The sequence below is a fragment of the Hyperoodon ampullatus genome (genome assembly GCF_949752795.1).
Source record: "Hyperoodon ampullatus genome assembly, chromosome: 1".
Taxonomy (NCBI): domain Eukaryota; kingdom Metazoa; phylum Chordata; class Mammalia; order Artiodactyla; family Ziphiidae; genus Hyperoodon; species Hyperoodon ampullatus.
In genome coordinates, this window is record NC_136914.1 from 154530839 (window position 1) to 154543379 (window position 12541).

A 12541-nucleotide genomic window follows, 5' to 3' on the forward strand; every position below is an offset into this window, starting at 1 on the left:
TTAGCTGCTAATTTTGTTAATTTAGCCTCAAACAGCAGTTTTACAAATGAACTAACATTTGAGAAACTGAAACACAAAGGTGATATGAAACTCAGAAAAGTACAGTTGACTTTTAGCCAGCTAGTCAGAGGATAAAAGAATGCTATTCAGAGAGTAGAGTTTGGTGTTGTTATTGGGTGAAGCTGGTGTAATTAGAGGTAGCTGGCAGATCCTGCAGAATTAGTTACTCTGGGTAAATAAGAAAATATTCACAGGACCTCCCTGGTGGTCCAGTGTTTAATACTCTGTGCTTCCACTGCAAGGGTCACAGGTTTGATCCCTGGTCTCCCTGGTGTCCAAGGTCGGGGAACTAAGATCCCGCATGCCAAGCTGCAAACTGATGGGTAAGACTGCATCTCCAGTCTTTCATTCAGTTTGAGGAAGTGCTGATTGCTCTTAATTTAGGTGAGTGTGTGTATCTGTCAGTCAATGGCATACATAATCAGTCCTAGCTTTGTTTATGGCAGGACAAACTTTCCTTATTACTACTTATGAAACCACATAACTCAGATTGGGACTTGAACCCAGCCAAAACTCACATTGGGCCATGAGCCCACCGTCTTTTCATTGAGATCACACACCTGATATCAAGACTTAATAAAGCTTAGGTTCTTTATGTCTCCTTGTGGAAAGAACTCAGTGAGAGACAAAGTGATAGGTAAGAAGTGTTTATTTAGAGAGAGACACATTCCAGAATGGCCCTGGGAGAAAAACATTCCACAGAGTGTAGGCCATCTCAGAAGGTGAGAGGCCTCGAAATATGGGCTGGCTAATTTGACAGGCTAATGAGTGAGAGGATTATTCCAACAATTTTAGGGAAGAGGTGGAGATTTCCAGGAATTGGGCCACTGCCCATTTTTTGACCTTTTATGGTCAAGCTTGGAGCTGTCATGGTGCCTGTGGGTGTGTCATTTAGCATGCTAATGTATTATGAGTGTATAGTGAGGCTCAAGGTCTACTGGAAGTTGAATCTTGAACATAATCGGTTCTAACCAGTTTATGTCGTATCCTCAGTGGCTATGTCATTCTTTTAAAGGTTGTGCCTGGCTTCCTTCCTCCTATTTCACTTGCACATTCCTAATGTCTTCAATAAGGCATTCAGTATAAAGCAAACATTTTATTAAAGACAAACCTATTGTTGTGGGAATTCTACCCAGAACTATCAGCACAGCCTTTAACTTTACAGTCGATTGAACTTAAATATGAAACTCAAGGTATTATAGTTATGTGTCTATTCCTAATGCAGGATTCCTAGCTCCAGAGGAAACATCTGAGGGCATTCATGACCTGTCAAAAAGTGAAATGGGAATTTGAGATACTTATATAGAAAATTGAGACCAAAATAACACTTAGAATTTCAAATATCTAGAATCCTATGAGACAATATGTTGAGCTAAATTTTCTGAATGGGTACATCTCAGTCTGTGAATGTGCAGTCTCCGTGATCACTGCTTTAAGAAACTCACTATAGCCTCTTTCGCCTCCTCTTCCAAGATGACCAAGAAAAGAAGGTATAATGGTCGTGCCAAAAAGGGCCGCAGCCATGTGCAGCCTATTCACTGTACCAACTGTGCCAGATGCGTGCCCAAGGATAAGACCATTAAGAAGTTTGTCATTCGTAACATTGTAGAGGCCGCAGCCGTCAGGGACATTTCCGAAGCGAGTGTTTTCAATGCCTATGTGCTTCCCAAGCTGTACGTGAAACTGCATTATTGCGTCAGTTGTGCCATTCACAGCAAGGTAGCCAGGAATCATTCTCGGGAAGCCCCGAAGGACCGAACACCTCCACCCCAATTTAGACCTGCTGGTGCTGCCCCACAACCTCCACCAAAGCCCATGTAAGGAGCTAAGTCCTTAAAGACTAAAGAAATACTGTTCCCTGGAAAGACAATAAAGTGGCAATTATACTTAAAAAAAAGAAACCCACTATAAATATCTTTCATATGAACCCAGATTTAATCATACATATTATCATTAATCAATATATATTGATTAATATCCTAGCCCCGTATTCAAGTTTAGAAGAAAAATTCATTTTTCAACTAGGCTTACTGAGTTACATCTACTTGAAGTTCTTCTTGGGGTATTAATGAAGGTAGAGGTTAATTCTTTGAAAAGCTCACTCCAAATTATGGTCAGCTTTCTCTCTTCCTGGTTCCTTTGATAATTCTAAACAGATCTAATATGTTGACCTTTTGCTCATCTTTGAGGATCTTCTCGAAACATTAAATTGTCTCTGGTGCCTGGTGGGGATCAGACCTGTGCTGAGGATAGGAGGATTACTTTAGGGTTCTTCCAGGTGACCTTGACTGAGGTGAATTACAAGAAGAGGAGGGAGAGGAAGGGAAGGGGCAGGAAGAGAAGAGAGTGCTCTACTGCGGCCCCTCCACTGGTTGGCTTCTTTTCCAATAAAGGCTTTATCTGCTGCTGAGTTTATCCATTTTTAAATTTTTAATTTTTAGTGCCTTCCCTTTTTCCCTGGGCTACTACCCTGCTACCCTAAACTGTGCTTATATTGAGCTTCATTACATGTGTTTCTGACTCCTCAGATTTGCTAATTCGGTTACAATTTTTGGCCTCCATGATGTTGACCTTGGCTTTGGAGTGAGGCCAATTTGATCCCAGAACACACCACTGCTTACTAGTCATGCAACCTTGGGCAAGTTAGTTGTTTCACCTTGCTGAGCTTCCTCACCTGTCGGTAGGGGTGGCACACACACCTAGTGTATCTGGTGTGAATATTGAAGGAGAGATCTGCATCAAGTTTTTAGCACAGTGCCTGAAGAATCCTAAGTAACCTGGACTCTGGTCAAGTTCAAACATCTCATTCGTTTGATATCCTCAGATTATTCTCAGTGACTTCCTTGAGAGCCTTAAGGTGATTATCTCATTTTCACCCAGTTGTATATCCACATAATAAAGGAGTGTCCTGGGTTCTATTTTCCTGGTCTATTCATGAGTACAAAAAAAAAAGGGAAGACCTTACATGTTTAGCCTGGAATTCAAGGCCCTGCTCAGTTCTGTCCCCAGACTTCCTCTACTGCCTTATTTCCCACATCACTGTTACCGAACACAGGTTTGTGTGCCTGATGCACGGTAAGGCCAAACGAACCCAAACACTGCAGTTTGGAAAAGAGAAAGGTTTATTGCAGGGCCAAGCAAGGAGAACAGGTGGCTTGTGCTAAAAAAATCTGAATTCCCTGATGTTTTGGGGAGAAGAGTTTTTATAGGCAAAATTTGAGGGGAGGGATGCGGGGTATGTGACTTTCTAATAATTGGCTGATGGCGAGGTAACGGGGGTGGTCTAGGAGTCTTATGCTTGGCCTGAAATTACTGTCTTCCACCTGAGGCGAGGCCTTAGTTCCTGCAGAAGAACTCAAAGATATTGTTATGTATATCCCTTGAGGTAGAACCAGTATCCTGCTTTAATTGTTGCACTGTAGTTTCTTGACTGTTCCTCCTTTGTTTCTGCATTCCGTATTTCCCTGACTGGTAGCCATTTGCTCTGCCCTTTGGAACTTAGGGAAGGTCTAGGAGGCTGAAGCCTTTATCCTGCAAATAAGAAATGGGGGACCTGGAAAGGCTTTTGTGCCCAGGAGGGCCCCATGGGGTCCTGCTTGGTTTCATCATCACTTTCAAATGTCGAACACATTTACCAAACTGGAATAATCCTCACTCTCTGGATAAACATGGTCTAGCCCATGTTTCACACTGTTCCTTCATTCTGGAATGTCACATTCCTAGACTCCCCTGTTCCCTATCCTTCCATGGTGTTAAGTCCTACCAGAAGTCATGTTCTCTTACAGCCTTGTAATCCCTCCATCAGCACAATTCTTAGCACAATTCTTTTTAAGGCTTTATTATGACTGACCATGTTCTTTCATGTGTAATAGTCACTACTAGTTAGTAGACTCTGAGGACAGGAAGGGGTGTAATGCTTCTGTTCCCCACTGTGCTTAAAATGGGGTTTCACAATTGGTAGATCTCAGTGATGGAGTCCTGAAGGAAGGAATATATTGTGGGGATCAGAACCAGATATCAATTGTGCAGTCAAATATATTCTAATTGTTTCAAATATTTATTTTATTTTCATATATTTCTATTCAATACATAAGAGGTCTTCCCTGCCCACCATAGCTGATGGAGTCCTGTCACTCCTGGCCCACTTGCTGTGCTTTAATTTTGCACCTGAAAACATATCACTATGACTGTGGATATGCTATAGAGCCTCCAGTTAGTTTCTGTCTGCCTCTGGAATGTAGGCTTCATGAGCTCAAGGCCTTCATCTTTTTTGACACTTAGAATCTTTAGCAAGAACTCAGTCAGTATTTCTTGAACAAGTGAATGGATAACTGAAATAATCATAGGCTTTACTCTGCTAAAGTATGGATAGTATCAGTTCTAAGTTTCTAAAAGTATAAAAACAAGCTTCCTAATAACTTGTTTTGGAGGTTTAGATGTTAAATTTTCAGAGTAATTCTAAGAAATGGAAGCCCTTCCAGGAATGCTGTTTAGAGGCGTTCAACATGGTCCTGAGTTTGACACACCATTGTAGGCTATCATGCAATACAGCCTCTAACAAAAATAGGCTGTCTTGAACCCCTGGTAGTAGAACTACTTGCTTTTATACCAAGAAGGATGGGAAAAGCACCAAAATCTGTATGTGATGTGTGCTGAGAAGTTCATGCTGTGAGACCTAAAGTTCTTAGGAGGTTACCTAAAGTGAAAAAACATGTCAGCAGGGCCTGTGGTGGGTCCATGTGTGCTAAATGGGTCTGTGACAGGATCAAGCTCACTTTCCTTAATGAGGAGCAGAAAATCCTGGTCAAAGTGTGAAAGGTACAAGCGCAGAGTCAGAAAGCTTAAACAAAAAAAAAGCTTTTTTGAGTAATAAGAAAAAAAACCCTATAAGACTTGCTCTATTAAAAAAAAAAAGAAAAAGAAAGAAAGTAACTATGCTAAATAACTATAAGAGGAGGTTTCAAAAGTGTAGTCAGAGCTCAGAAACATTTTAGTTTAATTTGGTGAGTTTAACTCTTTCTTATCTTAATTTTCTTCTTTCAATACCAAAAGAGTATATTGGGAAATAACTGCTTCTCTTCAGCATAGGACTTTGCTCTCCAGGCAGACATTGGAGTTAAGTCAAGGGTTAAACAAAATAAAAGGTCAGAGGATGAGGAGGTGATGCTGCCACACCTTTTCTTCCCGTCCCCACTCTCATCTCAGACTCCTGTGATCCTCTAAGCCCCATTTTCCTAAAGCATCTCACCCCACCTCCTTTCGCTGTTTGCCCAAGTGCGATATCACCCAGTGCTTTGCATACAAATTCAATTCTTGTTCACATCTAAAAGAGTGTAACATTTGTAAGGAAATGGAAATGCTTTTGCTATGCTTTCAAAGTAGGATGAGGCTGTCCTTGAGGTTTATCTGTACACAACCTGGCACCCAGGGGACCTCAGTAAATATTTGAAGAAATGAATGAATCATGTACAGAGGAGGCAGCCCAAAGGCCACTTCAGGTCACAATGGAACACTCTTTATCAGCACTTATCTGACTTGATTGCTTAGTGACACTCGACCCTCTCTTTGCTTTGACCTTTTTTCCATGACGCTCCTTGGTTTTCCTCTTACCTTTTGGTTGTCTCTTCTTATTCTTTCCTGCTTGTTTTTCACCTCCCCCTTAAATGGTGATACCTCCCTCCCAGTTAGGTTCTACCCTGATCCTCAGAATATTCCCCCTGGATGACCTCATCCAGGTTCGTGACTTCAGCCATCACCATGCAAATGTGGATGACTTCCAAATAGATATCTTTGGATACCAGCCCAGCCCAACATTTCTAAGTCCCACGCCCTATGCGTTTCTTTCTTTCTTTTTCTAAAAAATTTATTTATTTATTTATTGTTGGCTGCGTTGGGTCTTTGTTGCTGCACCTATGTTGCTGCGAGGGCTTTCTCTAGTTGCGGGAGCAGGGGCTATTCTTCGTTGTGGTGCTCGGGCCTCTCACTGTGGTGGCTTCTCTTGTTGCAGAGCACAGGCTCTAGGCACACAGGCTTCAGTAGTTGTGGCTCGTGGGCTCTAGAGCGCAGGCTCAGTAGTTGTGGCATGTGGGCTCAGTAGTTGTGGCTCGTGGGCTCCAGAGCTCAGGCTCAGTAGTTGTGGAGCACAGGCTCAGTTGCTCCATGGCATGTGGGATCTTCCCGGACCAGGGCCCGAACCCGTGTCCCCTGCACTGACAGGTGGATTCTCAACCACTGCACCACCAGGGAAGCCCCTATGTGTCTCTTTCAATCTCTACCAGTAAGTCACACATTCTTATTAACTATTAGTAAATACCAGAACACCACTTCTTTACTCCCCACCCACAAAGCTAACACCAGCTACCAGGTCAGACAAACCAGAAACCTGAGAACCACCACCTACTCTCCCTTTTGCCTTTCTCACCACATTAAATTAGTTGCTAAGACCTGTCTGTTCTACCTTCTCTGCTGAATTCATTTCAATTCACGTAGGGAATGATTACTCTGATGGGTTACCATCTTCCAAATGGCGTTCGCCTATCCGTCTTCACCAGTCCTGGCTTCTTCTCATGACGAGAATTGCAGTTACCTGGCATCTCTGCCCATCAGCTTACATTCCCCCAGGTGTCCTCCATGTGACCATGGCTGGGAGGGCTTTCTAAAAATTTTATCTAACTCTGCCCCTCCTGTTTCAACCCTCAGTGGCCCCCTGTGCCTTCAGGATCAAAAGTTCAAACTAGTCGCATGTAGGTAGAAAAGTCATTCAGGATGCTACCTCCTAACCCTCCAACCTCATTCCCTACTCCTCTGGTGCCCTGGTTGGTCCAAACTCCTTGTTCAGTTTCCAACATGCCCCACTGAATGCTTGTCCCCACCGGGCTTCCTGCCCGAGCACTTTTTCTCCTGTTCTTTAGCTGTTCTGCTCTTTGAAACTGGTTTGTTCTGCAAGAGAGTTTAGTTTCACTTCTGCCCTCCTTTTTTATGCCTTCTTCTCTCCTCTTCACATCCCTCTGAATGTTTGGAAGGCATTGTAAAATTGTTTCCTTGTCTCTCTCACTAGACTGAGCAGTCTGAGATATGTGTCTCTGGCATCTAGAACAGCATAGACCAGTGTTTTTCAAAGTGGGACCCGCAGGCCTTCCTGTGTCAGAATCATTTAGCCATTGTCAACACTCATGTTCTTAGGCCCTCCCCTCCCCAACAGGACCTAGAAAATCAGAATTTCTGGGTGTTTTTAAACAGACTCCCCAGGTAATTTTTATGAGTATACGTATTCAACCAATATGTTTAAGTAAACAAATCAGCTGGAGCCTTTGAGCTTATCTTTGAATTCACATACACTGCAGTAACTTGGATTTGTTGCTGATACTTCTATCAAAACTCCTCCTGTTTATAGAAGACCATTTAATTTCCTGGAGAAAAGTTTGCCTCTATGTCATAAAATGAACTGGGGATTTGGAAGTCCTGTGGCCAATTCTAAACACTTTAATAAACAATTTGAACAGTTCAAATTAAATAATCCACACAACTAGATTTAAGCAGCCCTGATGACTCTTCTTGTTCTTTCGGTGAGCACTTGGCCTCACCTCTCTGGAACTCAGTTTTTCTCTGTGCAAATTCAAATCACTGGGCATAGCTCCAGATGGCTTACAGGAATTTGAAAATCATTGTGGCAGATATTTTATGTGTTTCATCATTTTCAGTTCAATGTCCAAGATGTAGCCCCTACACATAATATAAAATTATTGCTCAGGAGACTTCCTCAACTATAGAAGATTATTTATATACGAAGAAAGTAAAAAACAGTGCAGCCAGAACTTCTATATACGAGTGGGAGTGAGAAGTCTCTAGTGATCTTTAAACTCACCAACTACCCCTTGAATAGAAATATGTACTTACCGATGTTTATATGCATTTAAGTGCCAATATAAATACACACTCGTGCACAAATGTAACTTTGCTCTCTTTGATATCCTGCAAGGATTTATATTCGTGTGCATATAAACTAGCCTGAAAATCCTGGAGCCTGCCAGACAGGTTGCACCTTTGAATAAGTATAGCTGTTGTGAACTTTAGCCCACATGTTTGCTTAAAGAGAACTATCCAGTTCCAGGTGGCTGATGCTTTTGTCCGGTTTGTGCAGTGCTTATTATTGTGTAACTTTAATTTGCCCAAAATTGTCCACAAAGCATTTTATCCTTTTGTTTTTCTGGACAGTTAGTCCCTTGGGCCAGTGTGTTGCTCCTGCTTTAGCATTCAGGGCTCAGTCATTTTTAATACTTGACCAATCAAGCTTAACTAAGTGAGAGTAATTGTGGCCAAAATGCCTAGGCAGGATGTAGAGAGTTTTTGGGTTTTGTTTTCGTGCTGTTTTTTGGTAACAACACAATAGATCAGGTAGCCTAGCATCTTTTATAGAAGGAGCCTCTACAAATGTCACTATATAAACATTTACATTTTAGAGGTAATGGCTTGCTTGTTGTCACCCACATTATTAAATCGCTGCAGCATGCCATATATTTCAGTAGCAAAGAACTTGGTACGTTGTATTCAGAGAAGTTTGAATAGAAATTCAGAATATTCATTAAGAGTATGTTGCGAACTAACAGAAAAATTAATAAATAGAAACTTAATTAAGTATGGAGATTTCCTTGTTTCATTCAACAAAAGTCCAGAGCATGCAATCTAGAGTTGATGAAGCAGCCCAGTGATGCCATCTGGAAACCAAGCTCATTTCATCTTTCTGTCCCTCTGGCTTTCTCTCTCATGGCTATAAGATGGGTGCCACCAGGCATCCAGTCTGTGACAAGGCAGGAAAGAGAAGTGCAAAGGAGCAAAACTCCAAAGGGTGTGTCAGCTAAATCAAGCAAGCTTCCCCAGAAGTCCCATCTGGCCACTTCTGCTTATGCATCATTGCCAGAACTCTATCACATGACTACCCCTAGACCAATTGCTGGAAGGGAGCCAGGGAGAAGGGCATTGTGATTGGCAGTTCAGTCATACCGCCATCCTCAGACAGCTTCCCTAAGGGTCCAGTCCATTGAAACTAGGGTTCCAACCAAAGGACATCTATGGAGCACATCGCTTACTATAATGTTTGCCCTGGTGTTGTGCCATCTCTTGAGAGACTCGGGGACTTACCAGGTGATGACTCTGGGGACATTCCTCTCATGTGGCTAGAAGTGAAAGCAATCCAGTCTAGATGTGTCTCACCTGAGAAAATATATACAATACAATAACAAGATTTGATCTTTACAAGTAATCATTAAATTTCTCTTCAGTAGGGATGCTCCCCAAACTTTCTCAAAATACACTTTAAACAATTTATACACAATTTTCTGGGAGTAAATCTGTTGTATAGAGCAAGATAAACCTGTACTTTAAAAAGGTTTATTTTACCTTTGAGGCATGAATATAAAATTCATAACGTAAAGTCTTGGTAATCACTCACATACTTACTGGATCTTCATAAGTGTGTTCCACGGGAACTTAGAACTTTACAAGTTCTACCCTGTTGGTTGGGAAAATGGGTGAATGTTTTCTTAGTCCTGAAACTGACATTATTGCACGCCGCTGGTTGACACAGGAGAGAGCATAATTTTATAGCTAAGATCACAATAAACACCTAAACCATGAGGAAATATTACACTTTGCTGCATTCCCTATACTCACAGATGGGTAGAGTGAAAGTAATTTGCAGAAATCACCTGACTAACCTCATACACCCATACATTGAACATTAGACCATGCAATCAGTTCCTATGAAATGACTCCCCAACTAAGAATGTTCAGACTGGGGACTTCCTGTATCCACATTGCACACGCCTGCCTTGTCTTCAGCTCCAGGCCCTGCCCTTATCTAAAACCTGTGCTACTCACTCAAGCTCCTGCTTTGATCTTATCAGTGAGCAACCTCTATATATCACAAGCAAAAGCATGTTGACTTCATTCATTTAAATGCTTCAGTGGCTTCCTATTGCTCTTAGGATTAAAAAGAAATGTCTTAACATAGTCTATAAGAGCCCTCATAATCTTGCTTCCACCTATCTTGGACCATCAGCTCAAAACTCTCAAAACCTACTCTTGGGATCTGAAGGTCAAGCACACTAAATTCCTTATAGTTATTTGAATGTGCTCTCTCTCTCTTGCTTCGGTCTCTGCCCATGCTATTCCCACTTACTCATCTTGTCTAAATCTGGGTGAGGGTGCATCTGTACTATTATTAGAGTGTTTCCTTATTATCTTATTCCTCCATTTTCCCATACACTTGTCTATTACCCCCCAAAGACTTTAAAGTCTCCAAGGAACCAGGCAGTGTCTCTATTTTGTTAACTCTCCTCAATGCCTTGCGCATAGTCAGTGCTTAATAAATATTTGTTGAGTTGCAATATGAAAGAATGAATCAGAACTCTCCTTACTCTTAGCCCAGATAAACTCTTAGCAGTACAAATTCAGCAAAATTTGGCACCGTAAGCCAAAATACTTGTAAATTTTTATTAATTAGGAGGTAAATAAATATCTTTGATCTCTGTTATTAGACTAAACTATCATCCTCCAAGCAATTCCTGGAAAAGTATATCTTTCAACTGAAGTAGCTTATTACTTATGAACAAAAGTTCCTAGGTTTCAGTTTTCTGGTTAAAGGGCAAAGAATTTTAGATTAATATGTTTGTTAAATGCTCACATAAATGAGAATCTTGAGAAGCTTAGTGAGATGTAGGCTTACCTTCTCATCCTCAGAGTCCTAGAGCAGCTACAGTGCAATGTCCTGTCTCTGTTCTTAATGCAGAGTTCAAGAGATTGCCTACCACTCTTCCTTTCTTTCAGTTTTCCTCTCTTGTCAAAGTCTTTGCTAGTTGTAATGCACTGATATATTTTTTTGTAAATATGATATCAGCCAGAAGTTTTTTATTTGATTGTAGGATATAATTGATTTTGATGTGCCTTACAGTTATGTTATCTTTGAGGTAGGAAATCAAAGAACCCGGAGGGATGGTGGTGGCTGAAGACAGGGAGCTCAATAATCATGATGATCTTGACGTAGATCAAGCTCAAGTCTAAAAGTCTTATAAGAGTCGTATTGAAGTGCAGACTTTTAGGGTTACTTTTTGTTCTTAGTCTGTTCAGCCTTCTATAACAAAATACCACAGACTGAGTCGCTTAAGTAACAGCGTTTCCTCACAATTCTGGAGTCTGGAAAGTCCAAGATCAAGACACCGGCAGATTCAGTGTCAGGAAAGGGCCTGCTCCCTAGACGATCGTGTTCTCTTTAACCTCGCACGGAGCTTTCTTTTATAAGGGCACTAATTCCATTCAGGAGATCTCTGCCCTCATGACCTAATCACCTCCCGCAGACCCCACTTCCTATCATACCACAATAGAGGTTAGGATTTCAACGTGAATTGTAAAGCGAACACAGACATTCAGACCACAAGACTCTTCTAGATTCAGAAGATTAGGGAGGCGGGAATCTGCAGCCATAAGAAGCACCCCAAGCAATTCTGATGCACGTAGTCATTGGACCATATTGAGAAACACTGAAGATTTGCTAGGTGTAAGCGCTTAGTCAGAAAATGTACACATGCATATAGATGTTAGACTAGAACCTCCAAGTCTGCTTAAACTCTTTCCAGATTATCAGGGGTCAAGTTAGAAGGTGGGAGAAAATTGGCATCTAATCACCCACCACCTTCCATAGAAACACTTCTTCCAGAGGCTTCCCAAGCCACCAAAGGGGCAACACTGAGTTACTGGTTTGCCATTACTGGAAATTGCAAGCTTCCCTCCCTCCCAACTCAGACTAGGATCTGACATTTTTTGTTTATGTCTTTCACTTTAGCAGGTTTTTCTCAATCTCTAATTATCACTCCCAATCTCTAGCTCTCTTTTCTCACTCAAATTAAAACTTATATTGTTTTTATTTTTTAAGTAAAAAAGTAATAAATATATCCTCTTTTAAAATATGTGTTGCATAGACACAAGTGGAACATAAAACTTACCTGTAAATCAACCATCTCAATGTAACTTTTTAATAAAGAGTAAATAAAGAAAATTAACTTATCCACCCCCTTCTTTATATATATTAATATAGTTTTGGCCTTTCATTTCACAGGCAGAGAGAGATCTGAGTTCTGTAAGGATGTGAAGATATCTTTTGCGACATTAGAAAGGATGAACTAGGGAAATACAGAGTGTTTTAAAAAGTAAATTGTAAGTTTTTGGCCTTTAAAGAAATGGCTATACCTTATCTTTGGAGTGTTATGATAACTTCCTAAAGTTGGGATTAGGTTATAGTGTATATAGCATTATTACTTGGTCGAAAATTTAAAACCTAACTGTAACTCACTTAAACTCTGGAATAAAAGGCCTAATTTTTTTTTTAATGGAAATAGATAGTTGCTACAGTGTATTTTAAAAGAAATTCACTTAGTTCCTTTTTTAGTTTTAAAGTCATATTTTATTCATTTTATTTGCCTCTTTTTCT

General features: G+C 40.9%; 2 protein-coding genes, 1 long non-coding RNA gene and 1 pseudogene across 4 annotated transcripts in view; 3 read left to right on the forward strand and 1 right to left on the reverse strand.

Moving 5' to 3' along the window:
* ELOVL6 (ELOVL fatty acid elongase 6) overlaps nt 1-12541 on the forward strand; it is a gene marked incomplete at both ends in the record, with an annotated part of 140146 nt that overhangs the window by 48148 nt on the left and 79457 nt on the right. The window lies entirely within an intron of this gene.
* On the forward strand, nt 1534-1911 carry LOC307048237 (small ribosomal subunit protein eS26-like; the record flags this gene model as incomplete). Its single annotated transcript, XM_079697247.1, has 1 exon — nt 1534-1911. The coding sequence occupies one exon, from the start codon at nt 1534-1536 to the stop codon at nt 1879-1881; it is 348 nt and encodes a 115-aa protein (XP_079553373.1). The 3' UTR covers nt 1882-1911.
* On the forward strand, nt 4566-4905 carry LOC307051825 (large ribosomal subunit protein eL34-like; annotated as a pseudogene). Its single transcript has one exon. The product of its transcript is annotated as a large ribosomal subunit protein eL34-like (transcript).
* LOC307061649 lies at nt 7677-9585 on the reverse strand. The gene is made up of 3 exons (XR_013811193.1): nt 9509-9585; nt 9199-9270; nt 7677-7782 (listed from the first exon to the last, which is right to left on the reverse strand). It is a non-coding gene; the product is annotated as an uncharacterized lncRNA (long non-coding RNA).